This window comes from Leptidea sinapis, chromosome 43, assembly GCF_905404315.1.
Source record: "Leptidea sinapis chromosome 43, ilLepSina1.1, whole genome shotgun sequence".
In the NCBI taxonomy this organism is placed as follows: domain Eukaryota; kingdom Metazoa; phylum Arthropoda; class Insecta; order Lepidoptera; family Pieridae; genus Leptidea; species Leptidea sinapis.
Window position 1 is genome coordinate 5,339,541 of NC_066307.1, and position 21,303 is coordinate 5,360,843.

General features: G+C 39.2%; 1 protein-coding gene across 1 annotated transcript in view; it reads right to left on the reverse strand.

Annotated features, from left to right (window-relative positions):
- LOC126977008 (sensory neuron membrane protein 2-like) overlaps positions 1–21,303 on the reverse strand; it is a 54,211-nt gene that overhangs the window by 11,271 nt on the left and 21,637 nt on the right. The window contains exons 3-5 of the mRNA XM_050825649.1: positions 17,455–17,599; positions 14,165–14,333; positions 7,716–7,807 (exon numbers count right to left, since the gene is read on the reverse strand). Of these exons, the coding sequence (XP_050681606.1) occupies positions 7,716–7,807; positions 14,165–14,333; positions 17,455–17,599 (406 nt within the window). The remainder of the gene's footprint in view (positions 1–7,715; positions 7,808–14,164; positions 14,334–17,454; positions 17,600–21,303) is intronic.

Consider the following 21,303-nt stretch of genomic DNA (forward strand, 5'->3'; position numbering starts at 1 on the left):
ATATAAAATATGGATTACAATGTAATATCGTACAATAAACATTAATAATTAAAGAGCCTGAGGGTGTTCGCTTTAATCCCAGTCCGTGGTGTCATTAAGAAAATCGTTTATGCTATAATAACCTTTCCCACACAAACGTTTTTTAATAATTCTTTTAAATTTCGTAACACATTTGTTTTGTACATTTTCTGGGATCATATTGTAGAAGCATATATATCGCCCAACAAAAGACTTACTAACTCGACCCAACCGAGTAGTAGGCATAACAAGTTTATGTTTGTTCCTCGTGTTAACATTATGAATGTCACAGTTTCTAGAAAATTCCTCAATGTGCTTATGAAGATACAAAACATTATCAAAAATGTATTGAGAAGCAACAGTCAAAATGTTTATTTCTTTAAATTTTTCTCTTAATGATTCTTTAGGACCTAGGTAATAAATCGCGCGAATAGCCCTCTTCTGCAGCACAAAGATAGTATTAATATCGGCCGCACTGCCCCATAACAATATACCATAGGACATAATACTATGAAAATAACTCAAGTATACTAATCTCGCTGTATCTATGTCAGTTAACCTTCTGATTTTCTTAACCGCATATGCTGCAGAACTAAGCCTATTCGCCAATCCTTCAATATGGGGGCCCCACTGCAATTTGGAATCAAGAGTAATGCCAAGAAATAATCATATATGGCCACAAATACTTTTATAGTATTGTTTTTACACGTTTTCACAACGCACGACAGCATTTTCAAAATATTTTATTGCGACGCAAACTGATCTGTCACAGACGATGACAAATCTCATAATGGCGGCCGATCGGCTGTATTTATACGTTTACCGGCTTGTTTTGGTGCTTCACTGTTATGTAAGGTGACACGGATAACTTCTTTTTTTACTCGTCCGTGGGTACACCGCGTGGTTTTAGTCTGTTCGATTCCGACACACCACCCTACCGAAAACCCCGGTGGGGTGACGGCCCGTGGGGGTTTCCACACGTATAAAATAAAAAGGTAGAGTATCCTACAATATTGATCCATTTGCATCAAAATTCAAATCAGTAAAGTAGTTTCAAATATGGGTGACCCATAATTTCCCTGCATAGAGAAGCAAAGAACATCGCCTTACCATGTGGAACTGGCAGTGAAATGAATTAATTGTAAGGCAAGTTGAATCGTGTGATTTTATGATCGTATAAATATTATTGCGATTACCGAATCTCAAGGGAACATTGGAATAACTCCAGTCCGCAAAGGCATACTATTACACTTACCTTATAGTGAAATGGCACAAATGTAAATATAACGTGGATGTAAACTTTGATTAAATAAATATATTTTATCTTACAAAAATGTAAAATTTTTTAAGGACAAAACCGCAATTTCATACTTTAAACCCAATATACTCGTAATATAACTCGCTAATTAATAAATTGTCAAAATTCGGTATACACGGGGACTTACTTCGTTGGTTGATTTCTTATATTTCCAATCGTAGCCAAGCTGTTGCACTAATGGGTTATACACCTTGAAATCTCTTCGGGTATACCACAGGGCTCACATTTAGGGCCTTTTATGTTTATACTGTACGTCAATGATATAGAGAAGTGTTTTAGGAACTCTCATCATTTGCTCTATGCAGATAATACAAAGATATATAAAATAATTAAATCTCGAGAAGATTGCGTTCAGTTACAATCAGACTTACAAAGATTTGAATTATTTTGTGAAAATGACCAACTGTTTATAAATCCTGATAAATGTTATTCAATAACATTTGCCCGGAAACGTAATTTAATTGTCTTTGATTACTTTCTTTCTAGTAAGAAACTACAACGAGTCAACAGTATTAAGGACCTAGGTGTAACTCTTGATTCTCAATTAAACTTTAATCTTCATATCGACAATATTTCCTCTAAGGCTTATAAGCAATTAGGAATGGTATTACGCCTATCAAAACCATTTAGGCAACCAAATACACTCAAAATTCTTTACTATGCTTTCATCCGCAGTATCCTCGAGTTTGCTTGCGTTATTTGGAACCCTCAGTACGAGGTTCATATGGCTCGTATTGAAGGTATACAAAATAAGTTCTTAAGATCATTGGAATACCGGACTGGGCATATTCTTACCGATTATGTCACTGCGTTACAAAGGCACAGAATATCCCCACTAATTAACAGAAGAAACTATATCGATCAAATATTTCTATTTAAAATTATTAACAGTAAGCTTGACTCAGCATCTTTGTTAAATCTAATTAAATTTATAACACCGCGAATCTCCTCGCGTTCTAAGATTACATTTTATGTATCACCTTATAAAAGCAATTATAAAGGAAATACATTTGTGAGGCGCTCTTGTAGTTTGTACAATAAACATCTTACTGAAATTGATATATTTTCATTAAATATACAAAAATATAAGAAAATAGTAGGTGATATTATACTCAATTTAAAAAATTAATAACTCTAAATACTTCATAAAATAATTGTTGTTGTGTCCTGTTATACTCTTATAACTGTTTAAATTTTCGTTTTGTATATTGTAATTTTGTAGTTTTTACTTTTGGTTTAAAATATCTATGTTGTTTTTTGTTTTGCTTTATTGTCCATTGTAAACATAATAAGTACTTAATTTATGGAACTGTTTTGTCTTCTAGTTTATGTATATTTGTAACTCACTATTGTAAAAGACTGTTTTGTTCCTGAATAAATAAATAATAAAAAAAAAACAAAACCCAAGGAAATTAAGTGATTGTTATTTATTGTGCCAACGTTGCATCCCCACTAATGTACTTATTTACGAGGGCATTAAGTACGCTTTAGAGCAAAGGAGAACAATTATGCAAATGTTGTTATAACAGACCGTTTTAGAACGATTTTGTTTTAAGGTCAAACGGCAGACATTATGAAGAAACGTTTGTACGGAACGATTTAATTTTTAAAAGACAAAGATCGTCGGAGATTATTCTAGTTATTTAGAACGAGTAAATATGATATGAGTGAAATTTAGAACAGACGAAATTACTAGTGCTTTGACATTTTCTCCTTATACAAAAATCTGTTCGACATAGATACATTTAAAAAAAAGATTTGTCCAAAGTTGGGCAAAAAAATACTATGAACTTGCCGATTAAGATAATAAGCTTCAAAACAATTGAGATATTGGTATTGGCATTGCTAAAGGGCTCTTGTTTCCGCAATTAGACCGCTTATTTGGGTCCATTTTGCGTGCACTGTTGACCAGTCATTCCAACCAGCCCAGCTCCTTCCAAAAGTTCAGAACACTCCTGGGGTGTTCGCAGACTTCCTGGAGTGACCTTGTATTTACTAAGGTTTTTGCCCGTTGGTTGGCCACCTCAGCACATTCCAGAATTACATGAGTGACAGTTTCATCCTCGGTTAGACAGCCCCTGCACCCAGGACTCTTCGTAACGCCGATTGTAAATGGGTGCTTATTCAATTACATGTAGGGTACATAAATAAAATAGAGAAAAATAAATTTACAAAAGTTCAAAGTCTGTGCTCATGTGTCAAGTTCTTACATGTACCTACTTCATTATAATTATGACGTAATCGACGCCGCTATAAACAAGTTATACAGGAGATAAATGATAATAATAAGTAATTCTTCTTTATAACTTTGAACTGACCCTGACCGAGTACCTGGCATCTACAGTAGAACTATTATATGCAATCTTAACGACGTAAAATGTGTACATGTAGTACAATAAATCCACGGATTTGCTTGATTGTTGGTAAATAAGAGTCAAAGTTTTGCCGTTCATGATTATATTTAACACAACCACAACAGCTTTTAACTAAAAAGGTAACCACTTTTTTTTTTTTTTTTTATGGAATAGGAGGACAAACGAGCGTACCTGTTGTTAAGTGATCACCGCCGCCCACAATCTCTTGCAACACCAGAGGAATCACAGGAGCGTTGCCGGCCTTTAAGGAAGGTGTACGCGCTTTTTTTGAAGGTACCCATGTCGTATCGTCCCTGAAACACCGCACAAGGAAGCTCATTCCACAGCTTTGTAGTACGTGGAAGAAAGCTCCTTGAAAACCGCACTGTGGAGGACCGCCACACATCCAGATGGTGAGGATGATATCCTAACTTGTGGCGTGTCGTGTGGAGGTGGAATTCGGCGGCAGGAATCAGGTTAAACAGCTCTTCGGAACACTCCCCGTGATAAATGCGGTAGAAGACACACAATGAAGCGACGTCTCTACGCAACGCCAAGTGATCCAGCCGTTCACAGAGCACTGGGTCCCCGACAATTCGAGCTGCTCTGCGTTGCACGCGGTCAAATGGATCGAGCTGATACTGGGGTGCGCCAGATTAGAGATGACAGCAATACTCCATGTGTGGCCGGACCTGCGCTTTGTAGAGCGCTAGTATGTGGGCCGGCTTGAAGTATTGCCGTGCTCTATTAATGACGCCCAGTATCTTTGAAGCCAATTTGCCTTCCAGATGACCACGAAATTGGCAATCGCTCGATATTTCGAGACCCAGTATTCCGATACTAGGCGAGGCTTTGAGGGAAGTGTTGTCGAAGAGCGGTGATACGACAAATGGGGTTTTTTTAGTGGTAAACGCGCAAACTTGAGTCTTCTGGGGGTTAAATTGGATAAGGTTCAATTTTCTTCATTCCGCGACTTCTCAAGAGAGGACTCGATAGAAGACACAAGTTTTTCCCGGTACTGGTCGACGATTTCTCGAGAGAGACCTGCATGGCCCGTGTATATGGCATCACCAGTGCTGTCGTCTGCATAGCAATGAATGTTGGAGGTGTCCAACATATCATTGATATGCAGAAGAAACAGCGTGGAAGACAGCACACAGCCTTGGGGCACTCCAGAATTCACGGGCTTCGGGTTCGAGCAATATCCGTCGACAACGACCTGTATGCTACGCCCAGTGAGGAAGCTGGAGGTCCACTTGCACAAGCTCTCGGAAAGCCCAAATGATGGAAGTTTGGAGAGGAGCGCCTTGTGCCATACACGATCAAAGGCCTTCGCTAACTGCCAGGCCTTCCCCCTTGCTTTCAATAGCCGCAGCCCATCTATGTGTCAGGTATACCAGAAGATCACCTGCCGACCGACCATGGCGAAACCCGTATTGTCGGTGGTTGATCAACCGGTAACCCTCTAGGTATACCAAGAGCTGACGGCTAATTATGGTCTCCATGATTTTGGAGAGCAGGGAGGTAATAGCAATAGGCCTGTAGTTTGCCGGATCCGAACTGTCTCCTTTTTTTTGGATCGGATGGACAAGGGTGTCATTCCTCATGTGCAACGGCGGCATGGACGGCTGGCTGAAGTTACCAAGAGCAGCTTTCGAGAACGACCAGTGCTTGCGTGTTCCGGTCGGGTAACTGGAAAGCTGCTCGCCAATTTTGACGACGTGCTTCGATTTCGCACGGGCGATTTTGCCGCTTAAAAAATCTGGAGGCACGGTTATATTTCCTCTTCAGAACTTTGCAGTTCGGATCCTTTGTGCCCAGCACCGCAACCCAAGTTCGATACGCCTGTTTTTTGCAGTCAGATGCTGCTTTAACTGACGCATCGAACTAGGGCTGTGATCTGCCACCGATGGGTACTACAGAGTTTGGTATAAAAATATCCATACCCTGTAGTATCACATCGGCTACTGCAACGGCGCAGGCACTAGGATCATCCGAAGGGAAACAAACCCTGCCCCAAGGGTAGGATGCAAAAAAGGAACGCATCCCATCCCAATCTGCTGACTTGTAGTGCCAAACGCGGCGGGTCGCTGGTGGTCTGCGACGTTGGCGTCGGATAGGCACTAAACTCCTGACCAGGCAATGGTCGGACGTTCCGAGAGAGGCGTCGACAAAGACCTGGTAACCATCGGGATGAGTAGTCAGCAGAAGATCCAATAAGGACGGCAATAAGGCGCCGCGTTGGCGACTCAAACAATTGGGATAGACCATACGCCAATGCAAAATTATGCACAGATCGCCCTGCGTAGTCTGTGGTATGTGATCCAAGCCATTCGGCATTGTGCCCGTTGAAATCACCCAAGACTACGATTTCAGCGGAGGGGATCTGTAGTACGTCGTCAATTGCCGCTTGAACGCAGCCCATGAGATGATCGGTTTCTGCGTTACCACTATGGGACCTGTAGACACACGCATAGGTGCGGACGCGGTCCTCTAAATCTACGCAGAGCCAGAGAGTGGACAGGTCCCTACCCTCAAAATTGACGAGACGGCGACAGCATATATCCTCCCTAACGCACACACATACCCCGGCATGAGGCAAAAAATTGTGCTCAATTTTGTACCCGGGGTACGTTAAATATGACGTATCGCTATGTCGAGATATCTGCGTCTCAGTAAGGAAACACAAGGCCGGCTTCACCGTCTCAAGTTGGTGGTGGACGGCGTTTAAATTGGAGTGAATTCCCCTGATATTCCAAAAGTCCACGTTGAGTGTGAAGCGGGGAGCCGTGGTGATACTGCCTCGTTTGTCCTTGGTCTTGCGTGGTTCTGTGCCCTCCCCAGAATACGAAGGGCAGCCCGAGCTAGAGTGCCCGGGGAGGGACTCTCCAACTCTGGTAGAGCCGGTACCCTCCTGGGGTAAAATCTTTTTTAGTACCGCTGTCATATTCGGGTGGAGGGGGGGGGGGGGAATGGCCACCGGTCCTCGACACTAACCTATGCGAAACATAGCGGCACTAGGCCGCTACTTCACGCCGGTATTCTGTGCGAGTGTGGTAATTAACCCGGACCGGTCTGGCCCGATTGTGCTGACGTTAAAAGACGGCTGCGTGACTCTCACTTCTAAAAAGCCCTTAGTCGCCTCTTACGACACCCATGGGCCTGGGACTCCCCTATTCTTTTTACGCCCCGGGAAAAGTACAGGGCATTTCACCACTTCATTTAAGGGCGGCAGTAACAACGAATATGTAAGACACTTAGGAAAAAGAGTAGATCTGAGCGTTAGTAATGTCAGTAGGAATCATGGAAGATAATACTCGTAATATCCAGATTTAGATTTTATTAATGTTAATATTAATTGTAGAAAATTATCTTAACACACTGAAATTTTACTTCATATATTAAATTTTTATTGATGTTTACGTAAAATAAAAAAAGATATGCGGCTTTTCTAAAATTGTTTGCAGATTGAATGCTAGATTTAGCTAGACAAAATATTGCTTCATTTGCACACAAGAAATAATATAACAATTATGGAATAAAAACCAAAAATATTTCGTTCTCATCTCTGCAATCACTAATTGGCACTGTTCAAATACTACATTATTTTATCCATATTATTATTCTGTCACAGGTTTCAAGTTTTATTATTCAAATTCGTAATCTTTTTGTTAATACCAATGTAAGACTCTTACCCCCTTATTCATAATGGTCCGCTAACGTTTAACAGCCGCTTAGGAGTGTTTTTTCTCATTCTGACTTAGGTCAATAGAAGAAGACAGAGTGAGAATTAGCAATGCTTTAAGTTAGCAGAATATTATGAATAAGGGGGTATGATTTCAATTGATGAGTGCATCCTTTTTATATTAGAGGAATGGGCACTTGGCTCACGAGATGGAGAGTGAGAACCAGACGCCGATGGACATCCTCAATAACAGGAGGAGAGAGAAAATTGAAGTGTAATGATTTTTATGATCTGACTTCTATGCGCAACCGTTCATGTTACCTAAAAAACAGGAACTTACATGAGCAAACATGGAGAAATAAAATCCACTTCTATCTTCTGCCAGTCGCATCGTAGGAGGCTTATCTGCTTTCAACTTTCCACAAATCAGGGCTGTGAAAATTAAAACAGATTAATTTGATTATTTGGAGTAGAACACATGAACCTGGTTAGAGTGAGATTCTGTCAAAATTACAAATAAATTTCAATTTGATTGCATCAGGATTATCTTTCAGCATGTTTTTTTTGAAAATAAGGGACGAGACGAGCATGACGTTCATCTCATGATAATTGATACGCCTTGCTCATTACAATGCAGTGCCGCTCAGCATTCTTGAAAAAGCCAAAAATTTTGAGCGGCACTACAATTGCGCTCGTCACCTTGAGACATAAGAAGTCTCATTTGCCCAGTAATTTCACTAGCTACGGCGCCCTTCAGGCCGAAACACAGTAATTGTTACACATTACTGCTTCACGGCAGAAATAAACTGCCGTTGTGGTACCCATAATCTAGCCGGCATACTGTGCAATTGAGCCTCCCACTGGTTTATGTACTTTGGTACATTAGCTGCATAGACCCAAAGGTCTATGCAGCCAATATACAGGTTTATCTCTGAGATTTAATAATCAGTGCTTTATATGATTTTTAAACCCTAAGAGGCATAGTAAATATAGGCAAGTTCTTAAAAACATGATTCACCGTATCTACAATACAAAATAGAAATCGTTTAGACCGTTATGAGCGGGAACTTAAAACTATTATTATTTTAAACTTAAAACTACTACTATTATTGTTTATAAATGTTTAATTAAAAAAAAAAATATCTTAAAAAATAAATTAACATCTAAGGCCTATTATAATGGGTGAGATCATTTGAATGATAAAGATAGTTGGAATTAATGTTCTAAATATTGTTATACTCATTTGAATGCTATTGTAACTTTTGTACTTCATCCTGACTTGCACTAAATAACTTATAAAGTTTTACAGTGAATAAAGATTTTTTTGACTTTGACTTTGAATTCCTTATGGATAATATTTACATACCTGCTGTGAGCTATATCGATTTTTTTGTTACATTGATTGTACCTACTAATCGCTGCCATATAAAAAAAATTAATCCCAGAATTTCTATGTATAAAAATATCCAAATGTTTTGAGTTTAGTGTTCATTCCGCCAATATTTGTCTTATAATCAATTTGAGACGTGTTTCGCCTCTACACGAGGCATCCTCAGGACATGTTGACCAAAATCAGTCAGACTGAGCGAAACACATGTCGAATTGATTAAAAGACAAATATTAGCGGATTAACACTAAAGAAAACTCAAAACATTAATTGGATAATTATGGATTTCCGCTAAGTAACGCCTACTTCAATAAATTTTGTATGGAAATAGTAAATTGTGAAACAAGGATGAAGCGTCTTTAGTTTTTAATGTCCCGAGCTTGCAATAACGTACACAAACCTGTATCACACGACGTTTTTCAATACTGTTGTGGGAAATAGTAACAAAAAAATTAAAGAATTAACTATGTTTATTTCAACGTAGTTTCAGAAAATGGCTTGTTTTGCAATTAGATTTTTGTTCTCCACGAAACAACTGGATCGTACGCGTATACAGCCTATTAGATTTTTGACAAATAACTTGAAAATAATTAAATTAAAACTGGTCATTAAATATAATAAGCAACCATTATAAATAATTTTGAGAATTCAATGTTAACAGGTACGCACTCATTCATTCTTCTTCACAAAAGGTACTGTTAAACTTTTTAAATTGACTTATAAATTTAAAACTAAACTGTAAAAGTATTGATCCAGTTAATTTTTGAGTACTAGTTATAGCCTCTAAAAGTAAGTACGCCTTGTTTAACAACTGTATTGAAAAATATAATATTATACTACAGTAAGCTACGGGAGTCACCCCTAACATTGTATCAGGCGAAATTCATATTTTGGAAACGTAGTAAAAGTAACGTTGAACAATAGATGTTATAAACCCATATAGGTTTTTCGCAACTACTAGTGGGAGGCTCCTTTGCACAGGAAGCCGGCTAGATTATGGGTACCACAACGGCGCCTATTTCTGCCGTGAAGCAGTAATGTGTAAACATTACTGTGTTTCGGTCTGAAGGGCGCCGTAGCTAGTGAAATTACTGGCCAAATGACACTTAACATCTTATGTCTCAAAGTGACAACCGCAAGTGTAGTGCTGCTCAGAATTTTTGGGTTTTTCAAGAATCCTGTGTGGCACTGCATACCAATAATAGTAATTGATACGCCCTACCCATTACAAAATGGGTAGGGCGTATCAATTACCATCAGCTGAACGTCCTGTTCGTCTTGTCCCTTATTTTCACAAAAAAACTATGCATCACTTATTTAAACTGTTAAGTAAAGCTAGTTTTATCTTTCCACTTGCTTATGTATATCCTGGTTAAGGCTGGATCTAGTTACGTAAGGCCATTAAATGCCTTTTAACCTGATTGTGTTTCGATCCTGTCGCACTGAGCTTTCTATCGGTGCTATAAGCAATAAATCGGTTGGTAACAAGATATATGTGTATTTATTTTTATAGCCACAAATTATATATGAAATGAGCGGACCTGGAAAATCTTAATTGCTTTCAATTAACTTTTTACAGTATGTTAATCCGCGGTGAATATACACAGTTTCTGAGTCGTTTTAAATAGGTTTATTGAAAAAAAGAGAATTCATAGTATTAATAATAATCATCATTAAAAGGAAATCGATTAATGATTAAATTAGAAGTGGGAGAGTCACGCAGCCGTCTTTTGACGTCAGCACAATCGGGCCAGACTCGTCCGGGTTAATTACCACACTCGCACAGAATACCGGCGTGAAGTAGCGGCCTAGTGCCGCTATGTTTCGCATAGGTTAGTGTCGAGGACCGGAGGCCATTCCCCCCCCCATCCCCAACAAAGATTATGAAAGCGGTCCCTAAAGAGATAGTACCCCAGGAGGGTACCGGCTCTACCAGAGTCGGAGAATCCCTCCCCGAGCACTCTAGCTCGGGCTGCCCTTCGTATTCTGAGGAGGGCACAGTACCGCGCATGACCAAGGACAAACGAGGCAGTAACACCACGGCACCCCGCTCCACACTCAACGTGGACTTTTGCAATATCAGGGGAATTCACTCCAACTTAAACGCCGTCCACCACCACCTTGAGACGGCGAAGCCGGCCTTGTGTTTCCTTACGGAGACGCAGATATCTCGACCTAGCGATACGTCATATTTAACGTACCCCGGGTACAAAATTGAGCACAATTTTTTTGCCTCATGCCGGGGTATGTGTGTACGTTAGGGAGGATATCTGCTGTCGCCGTCTCGGCAATTTTGAGGGTAGGGACCTGTCCACTCTCTGGCTCCGCGTAGATTTAGAGGACCGCGTCCGCATCTATGCGTGTGTCTACAGATCCCATAGTGGTAACGCAGAAACCGATCATCTCATGGGCTGCGTTCAAGCGGCAATTGACGACGTGCTTGAACAGATCCCCTCCGCTGAAATCGTAGTCTTGGGTGATTTCAACGGGCACAATGCCGAATGGCTTGGATCACGTACCACAGACTACGCAGGGCGATCTGTGCATAATTTTGCATTGGCGTACGATCTGTCCCAATTGGTTGAGTCGCCAACGCGGCTCCCGGATGTGGATAGCCACATGCCGTCCTTATTAGATCTTCTGCTGACTACACATCCCGATGGTTACCAGGTCATTGTCGTCGACAACCCTTCTCGGAACGTCCGACCATTGCCTGGTTAGGAGTGTAGTGCCTATACGACGCCCACGTCGCAGACCACCAGCGACCCGCCGCGTTTGGCACTACAAGTCAGCAGATTGGGATAGGATGCGTTCCTTTTTTGCATCCTACCCTTGTGCTCCAAGGGTTTGTTTCCCCTCGGATAATCCTAGTGCCTGCGCCGTTGCAGTAGCCGATGTGATACTACAGGGCATGGATATACCAAGCTCTGTAGTACCGATCGGTGGCAGATCACAGCCCTGGTTCGATGCGTCAGTTAAAGCAGCAGACTGCAAAAAACAGGCGTATCGAACTTGGGTTGCGGCGCTGGGCACAAAGGATCCGAACTGCATAGTTCTAAAGAGGAAATACAACCGTGCTTCCAGATTTTTTAAGCGGCAAATCGCCCGTGCAAAGTCAAAACACGTCGTCAAAATCGGCGAGCAGCTTTCCAGTTACCCGACCGGAACACGCAAGTTCTGGTCGTTGTCGAAAGCTGCTCTTGGTAACTTCAGCCAGCCGTCCATGCCGCCGTTGCACATGAGGAATGACACCCTGGCCCATACGGCAAAAGAGAAAGCCGATCTCCTGTGCGCTCTTTTCGCCTCCAACTCGACTCTTGACGACAACGGAAAAACACCGCCGACCATCCCGCGGTGTCAGAGCTCTATGCCTGAAGTACAGTTCAGACAGAAAACTGTTAGGCGAGCTCTGTTTTCGTTGGACGTCAGGAAGTCGAGCGGGCCGGATGGCATTTCTCCAATCGTGCTTAGAACGTGTGCCCCTGAGTTGACGCCGGTGCTAACGCGTTTATTCCGGCACTCTTATTCCAAAGGCGTAGTCCCTGACTCATGGAAGTCAGCCCTTGTCCATCCGATCCAAAAAAAGGAGACAGTTCGGATCCGGCAAACTACAGGCCTATTGATATTACCTCCCTGCTCTCCAAAATCATGGAGAGCATAATTAGCCGTCAGCTCTTGGAATACCTAGGTATACCTAGGGTCACCAGTTGATCAACGACCGACAATACGGGTTTCGCCATGGTCGGTCGGCAGGTGATCTTCTGGTATACCTAACACATAGATGGGCTGCGGCTATTGAAAGCAAGGGGGAAGGCCTGGCAGTTAGCCTGGATATAGCGAAGGCCTTTGATCGTGTATGGCATAAGGCGCTCCTCTCTAAACTTCCATCATTTGGGCTTCCCGAGAGCTTGTGCAAGTGGACCTCCAGCTTCCTCACTGGGCGCAGCATACAGGTCGTTGTCGACGGACATTGCTCGAACCCGAAGCCCGCGAATGCTGGAGTGCCCCAAGGCTGTGTGCTATCTCCTACGCTGTTTCTTCTGCATATCAATGATATGTTGGAAACCTCCAACATTCATTGCTATGCAGATGACAGCACTGGTGATGCCGTATACACGGGCCATGCACGTCTCTCTCGGGAAATCGTCGACCAGTGCCGGGAGAAACTTGTGTCTTCTATCGAGTCCTCTCTTGAGAAGGTCGCGGAATGGGGAAAATTTAACCTTGTCCAATTTAACCCCCAGAAGACTCAATTTTGCGCGTTTACCACTAAAAAAACCCCATTTGTCGCATCACCGCTCTTCGACAACACTTCCCAAAAACCTCGCCTAGTATCGGAATACTGGGTCTCGAAATCTCGAGCGATTGCCAATTCCGTGGCCATCTGGAGGGCAAAGCCAAATTGGCTTCAAAGAAACTGGGCGTCATTAATAGAGCACGGCAATACTTCAAGACGGCCCACATTCTAGCGCTGTACAAAGCGCAGGTCCGGCCACACATGGAGTATTGCTGTCATCTCTGGTCTGGCGCACCCCAGTATCAGCTCGATCCATTTGACCGCGTGCAACGCAGAGCAGCGCGAATTGTCGGGGACCCAGTACTCTGTGAACGGCTGGATCACTTGGCGTTGCGTAGAGACGTCGCTTCATTGTGTGTCTTCTACCGCATTTTTCACGGGGAGTGTTCCGAAGAGCTGTTTTACCTAATTCCTGCCGCCGAATTCCACCTTCGCACGACACGCCACAAGTTAGGATATCATCCTCACCATCTGGATGTGTGGCGGTCCTCCACAGTGCGGTTTACAAGGAGCTTTCTTCCACGTACTACAAAGCTGTAGAATGAACTTCCTTGTGCGGTGTTTCCGGGACGATACGACATGGGTACCTTCAAAAAAAGCGCGTACACCTTCCTTAAAGGCCGGCAACGCTCCTGTGATTCCTCTGGTGTTGCAAGAGAGTATGGGCGGCGGTGATCACTTAACAACAGGTGACCCGTACGCTCGATTGTCCTCCTATTCCATAAAAAAAAAAATGATAATTAAGACAATATTATGTATATCAAAGGTCATGGTTATGTTTTTCTATACCGAATATCTATACTTAGTTAAGTACTTACTGTTTGTAACCACACCAGTAATAACTTGTATTAGCAACTTATATAATGGCAACTTGTGGACGTATTAAATCTATTTAGTTAAATCCTGAGCAATATTAGAATTTATCTTCAAAGAGAATATCATATTTCAGTTAGTCAGAATTTGTTGGGAAAATTCTGATTTAATTTGCTGAGAAAAACAATTCATGCATCGAATAATTTGCTGTTTCCCACGAACGATTCTACGGTCGGTCGGTATCACCACAGTTTAAAGTGAGCAGGTATAGAAAAATTCATCAAAAACTTACCCAAAGCTGAACTATTTCTACTGCAATTGAGATAAACTCCATCGAAAAGTAATTGGTTTACTCTCACTTTTAAAAATGGGTCTTGTTCACTCGAGAAGAATGGTCCCATCGCTGAATTAAGTAACCCAACGATAGATGGCATAATGCTATTAGCTGTTAAAATCGCCGCCTGTAAAAATAAAAAGGTTTTCAATGGGAAATGAAAGAAAAAAGAATTAATAGAATCTTTCGCAGTAAATGTCGTAAAGCCTCAATGAAAATGTTCGTCAGTATAAAGTGAAAAGGCTAATATTTCAAACGAACGAATGAAGCATGGACAATTACAATTTCTGATATTAACATAAAAAGCAATAAGCCAGGTAAGGCTAATTCTATTATTTAGACATGCCTTCTTTATGAAAATAAGGGACTAGACAAGCAGGACGTTCAGCTGATGATAATTGATACGCCCTGCCCATTGCCAATGTAATTCCGCTCAGGATTATTAAAAACCCAAAAATTCCGAGCGGCACTACAAATGCGCTCGTCACCTTGAGACATAAGAAGTCTCATTTGTCCAGTAATGCTTACACATTACTGTTTCACTGCAGAAATAGGCGCCGTTGTGGTACCCATAATCTAGCCGGCATCCTGTGCAAAAGAGCCTCCCACTGGTGCCTTTACATAGTATGTTTGCTTGTGTAAAATGATTTTGAATTTTAGTTGAAAAACCGCGTATACCTTTCTAAAAGGCCGTCAAAGCTCCTGTGATTCTTCTGGTGTTGCAAGAGAATGTGGGCGGCGGTGATTACTTAGCATCAGGTGACCCGTACGGTAGTTTGTCCTCTTCCATAACAAGAACTCTACTACTTAAAAGTATGTTAGTACTTAGACTGAAAATCTTATTGTACATTTTCCTTAGCGTTATGAATTCGGAAGGAAATATTAATAATTGGTAGTGAAGTATTAATGCGGTTAACTAAAAGTTTTGCAGTTCTCGGTTCCCATAACTAGTTGATATTTATTTGCAGAGACTCGCGATATAAAAGGAGCCGCGTGCTAAACTTGTTCACCCTCAATATACGCTTTAATATTATAATAGCCCCTTACCATTAAAACAGTGTTTACAAATGTCAAGACATTGTTTTGTCTGTTATGGTCGTGGGGAATTTATTATAGAATCGAGCAGAATTTCCCAAATGTTGAATTTCGTTGCAATGTTCGTTCTTGAATTTCGAATATAAACTATTCCTGACATCGTGCCGGGTAATCAGCTGTTTACTAATGAAACAGGGTTAGTGATTTTATAGATATTTTGGGATATATGAAAGTGGGAGGCTCCATTGCACACGATGCCGTCTAGATAATGGGTACCACAAGGACCCCTATTTCTCCCGTGAAGAAATAATGTGTAAGCATTATTGTATCGGTCTGAAGGGCGCCGTAGCTAGTGAAATCACTGGGCAAATGACTGTAGTTTCGTTAAGAATTTTCGGTTTCTTAAGAATCCTGAGCGGCACTACATTGTTGTGAGCAGGGCTTATCAATTACCATCAGCTGAACGTCCTTCTCGTCTCGTCCCTTACTGTCTTCAAAAAAGATATAAAATCCTATTATGTTAATCGGATAATCTTTCTTTCTTTTTTCGGGACCCTTCTGTTGGTTGGTTGGTTCAACTAAATCAAACAAGTCGATTCTCCTGGAAATATACATCAGAAAAAGTATTTTCTTTCATTAACACAAATACTTAAAGGATGAAATGTGTATGAATATAAATGATTTTGAACTCTGTGTAAATAACAAAATTTAATGGTGTGTGTAGGTATTTTAGGATTATTTGATACCAAGATTGGTACAGGAGGCTATTGAAATTAATTCAATAAATATAATAAATAAATGAATTAATCACAGGAATTTGAACCAAGAGAACGGTTTCCAAAAATCTCAAATCTGAAATCTTGTTGCGAGAATGCAAGAGGATGTATAAGAACTGAGAACTGACAATTCACTGCCATTTACCAGACCAGATACCAAAGGTGTAGTGAGCCGTGCTCGAGTTGGGGTCCATATTGCAACGGGTGGTATTGATCAATGTCGTTCTATAAATAGACAATGCACGTCATACAAAAACAAACCCGCTGAAATATGGAACATGTCGCTATTATAACACCATAATAAGCTTTGACTGCTATAATAATAATAATAATAATAATATTGACACACTTTTTACACAAATTATCTTGCCCCAAGTTAAGCATATATAGCCTGTGTTATGGGTTACAAGATAATGATATATTTAATACAATATACCTACTTAAACATACATAAATTCATATAAACATACATAAACACATTTAAACATCCATGACTCGGAAACAAACATCCATATTCATCATATAGGTAAATGCTTGCACCTCTACCCGGGACCTCTAGCTTAGTAGGTAGTACCTCGCTATATATTCATACATTGCCGCATTTACTCCAGTTGTTTCAAATATTCTTGGTCTAGAAGCAGCTATGTAAAACATTTATTCAGATTCGAACAGTGACAGTTGATACACGACAAAGGAGAAAAGTGTGGTTACATTTTCTTTCAGCACACTTTTGAAATTCCGCTATCAGATTGCAAATGATGTCCTTATATGTGTATAGAACATCATTGGTTATGATGATAAATAAAGAAGAAGTATTGTTAATAGAGAAAATAATCTAAAATGGCAGCTTGTACTTTTGAATGCAGCAATACAGTTCAATCTATGAAAAAAAGTAAAAAATACTACCTTTCACCCGCTTTTCGATAAGTCATTACGTTTGAAATTGATTGAAATATCACGAAAACTCAGTCATAATTGAGTTACCAGTGGGAGGCTCCTTTTCACCGGAAGCCGGCTAGATTATGGGTACCACAACGGCGCCTATTTCTGCCGTGAAGAAGTAATGTGTAAGCATTACTGCGTTTCGGTCAGAAGGGCGCCGTAGCTAGTGAAATTACTGGGCAAATGTGGCTTAACATCTTATGTCTCAAGGTGACGAGCGCAATTGTAGTGCCGCTTAGAATTTTTGGGTTTTTGGAGAATCCTGAGCGGCACTGCGTTGTAATGGGCATGGCGTATCAATTACCATCAGCTGAACGTCCTGCTCGTCTCGTCCCTTATTATCATAAAAAAAAAGTTACGATAAAATCATGTTTAACACTGTTAATTTATATGTAATATAAAATTATACTAAAGTATAGCGACATGCAGCATATTTCCAAATGCACATAGTTATTCTGAATGTAAGATACAATCTTTAAAACAACAACGACATACCATATAAGGATAGTTGATGACCGTGAGCTCTACATCATCAGTGAGGTTTCCAGAAGCTTCCTTGTCGAACACGAAAGTTTTCTTTAAGGTATATCTGACAGTGTCATTCTCTCCGTAACCCAGAATAGTTCTCTCTCGATATTCTCTGAAAGATTTTTTAGTTCATATTATAACTGCGAGTATATATAATTAAAATATATTTAATTACTAGCTGACCCGGCAAAAGTTGTTTTGCCATATAAATTGTATTGATCTTTTCCTTGCTAGTTGATAAGAGATGGCGCTAGTTGTATTCATTAGTAACAATCACACTTCTTTTATATTTTGTATAATTCACACTATAGTTTTATAAATTATAGCGTATTTGTTATTATGGTGTGTAAGCTATATTATTGTAAAGTTTCATCAAAATCTATTCAGTAGATTTTGCGTTAAAGAAGTTCAAACATACATCCAGACATACAAACTTTCACATTTATAATATTAGTAGGATATAATAAATATTAACGTATATTATAAAATATATTTCATAAAATAATTATTTTATTATATTACACTCGAAGTTACTATAAAAATATATGATCCGAGGAAAATATGTCAATCGTAACCTCAACGTTAACTCAGAATTAAATTATTCTCTCCCACATAATTAATAATACGGGTCAAAGAGGCTGGACTGTCTAGGTAAAAATTTAAATTTAGTTTAGTATGAAACGTGCAGTTATTTGACATAAGTTTGAAATAGTAGTAATTACAGTATGGCGTTTGGCGACGAAGTATAATCCCGCTAAGTTTGAAAGCCATCAGTGGCTTAAAACGTAGTGTATTTCGGCTATCTCCGTTTTTTACAAGGTTATATCCAAATGTTTTGAGTTCTCTTTACTGTTAATTTCGACAATATTTGTCTTTTAAACAATTCGACACGTGTTTCGCCTCTACATGAGGCATCCTCAGGACATGTTGACTCTCCAAAATCTGGTATGAGACTCAAATTATAGCCTTCATCAATCTATCAATGACTGCGCGTTTCATACAATCGAGTGAATCGCTTATTTCTTGGAGAGTTTCGCAATGCTGATACGGGTCACGGCTAATTTTCTAAGTGTAAATTTGTATAAAATCATGTGTTCTAGGTTTTAGTGCGTGCGTAATGGACTTTTATGCAATACCAAGATTTTTAAAGTGAAACTTTTATAACATCGTCTCAAACTTTTTCGTCTGTGTGTTGCATGTCGCGTGACGGTCGGGCGGCGCCTATATTTATCATATTGGATGCAATTGCGTTCGGCTGGAAGAGTAGGTTCGAAACCCACACACTTGATAAAGGTTTTTTTTATTTTATGAAAATGTATAGCATAATTTTTTAAAGCATTTGTTTTTTTATGCTGATACTATTTTGTGAAAAAAAGTTTCACTTGCATCGTGGTTTCATAAAACCACACAATTACTTTTTTTTATATCAGTGGGAAGGAAATAAGATTCTTCGAATCAGTGTTAATAAATAAGATTGCTTTACCGAGTGTCAACTTCCTCATAATAATATTGACTATGTAAGAATTATCACTACTACAAGTTTATTAAAAAAAAATCAAAGTTATTTTAACATATTATTACTAGTTTTAGAGGGTATTCATTTATATATCTCTACTTAATCAATGGTTTACTAATATTTCTAATAATTTCTAATACTTATTAGGTCTAAAACTTAACTTAACTACTTGAGAAACATGACTATCCTATTTCTGCTGTGAAGCAGTAATGTGTAAGCATTACTGTGTTTTGGTCTAAGGGGCACCGTAGCTGGTGAAATTACTGGGCAAATGAGACTTAACATCTTATGTCTCAAGGTGACGAGCGCAGTTGTAGTGCCATTCAGAAATTCCATTTTGGAGTTTTTCAAGAATCCTGAGCGGCACTAAGTTGTAATGGGCAGGGCGTATCAATTACCATCAGCTGAACGTCCTGCTCGTCTTTTTTTTATGGAATAGGAGGACAAACTAGCGTACGGGTCACCTGTTGTTAAGTGATCACCGCCGCCCACAATCTCTTCGCTCACCAGAGGAATCACAGGAGCGTTGCCGGCCTTTAAGGAAGGTGTACGCGCTTTATTTGAAGGTACTCATGTCGTATCGTTTCGGAAATACCCCACAAGGAAGTTCATTCCACAGCTTTGTAGTACGTGGAAGAAAGCTCGTTGAAAACCGCAGTGTGGAGGACCGCCACACATCCAGATGCTGTGGATAATATCCTAACTTGTGGCGTATCTTGCGAAGGTGGAATTCGGCGGCAGGAATCAGGTTTTGTCCCTTATTTTCATTAAAAAAAATGGCTTATCAAATGGAATCCTATGTCATACTCTAATCACGATTATGGTATTATGTACAGATATATGAATATACCCACTGTCAATCCGGCCCTAATGAAATGTAACCATGTTACTATATTTTACATTTAAAATGTTATCGAGTAACACAGTAGTTAATTATTCACTATGCAATATTTTCTGTCCCTAGTTGAATCTCAAGGAAAAACGACACTTACTTTTAAAGTCCACTGTTAAAATCGGATTCTTACCATATCTCTCCTATTCTAACCTAACTAAGGCTCAGCTAACCGACTATATTGGATCGATTGAATACACAATATACACAGTCTATTCTCTGTGGCCAAACACACAACAGTCATGTTTATGTATTTATAATAATACTAGCTGACCCGACAGATGTTTTTCTGTACATAATAAATAAAATAATGTTTTTTTTATGAATTTTAATTTGTGACAAATCTTAAGATTTATCAATCTACATAAAAATAATCTCATAGATAGTTAACAACTGCAGTAAATCTACCAACTATAGTTAGCTAAAATTAAGTTTATTTTTTTACCTGCTGAGAAAGTTAGAAAGATATAAAAATTCTAATTAGTTATTCATTTTGAACTATTCATTCAATTTGATTTCTGAACGACAGGGGACACATCAAAGGTAAAACAAATTTGTTCTGTTTTTTTTTTAATTCCGAGCATTTTCACATTTATTCACCTTTTAAATCTTCTCTGGACTTCGACAAATAATTCAAGACCGAAATTAGCTAAGTCAATCCAGCCGTTCCCGAGTTTTAGCGAGACTAACGAACAGCAATTCATTTTTATATATATAGATAAAGAAAGTAAAAAGTGATACGAGATAGATTTAGAAGTTACTTACCTTACTTATAAAATTTTAGCAAGATTAGCGCAAACATAGACAACAGAAATATTATAAAACTTAATAAAATAATAATAATTTACCATTTAACTTACGTATATGAAAGCAATTTATAAATAATTTATAGGCAGATTAAAACAAAGCGGTTTACGGTTAAAAAATTAACGGAGGGAAATTATCAATTTATTGAAATTGAATGAACTTTGATTTACTTTAATGTATATAAATTTAAAAATGAAACTATTTAAAATCTTTTTAGTTCACGAATGTTTTAATCATATTTACTATAATATATACATTTATAGATGTTAATCCGTACAATAAAAGCTATTGCTGAATATTATAATTTTTTAAAATCTTTTATACGTCTAGATAGACCATGACAGCTGTGAAAACTTCGAAAAAAATTGAGTTTAGAACTAACCTCTATTTTGAGCAATGCACGTACACTAACACAAACTGTCATACAAATCGCGAGTGTAAGACGTAACTTGTCACACACACTAAACTAATATGACTAGCCTGTTTTTAACGGTTGTCTAAAAGCAAGAGACTCAATCTAGACGAAAAATTATTATATTTTACCTTTAAGATTTTTTAAACACTTGTTTTTGTTATTAAATACTAGCTGACCAGGCAAATG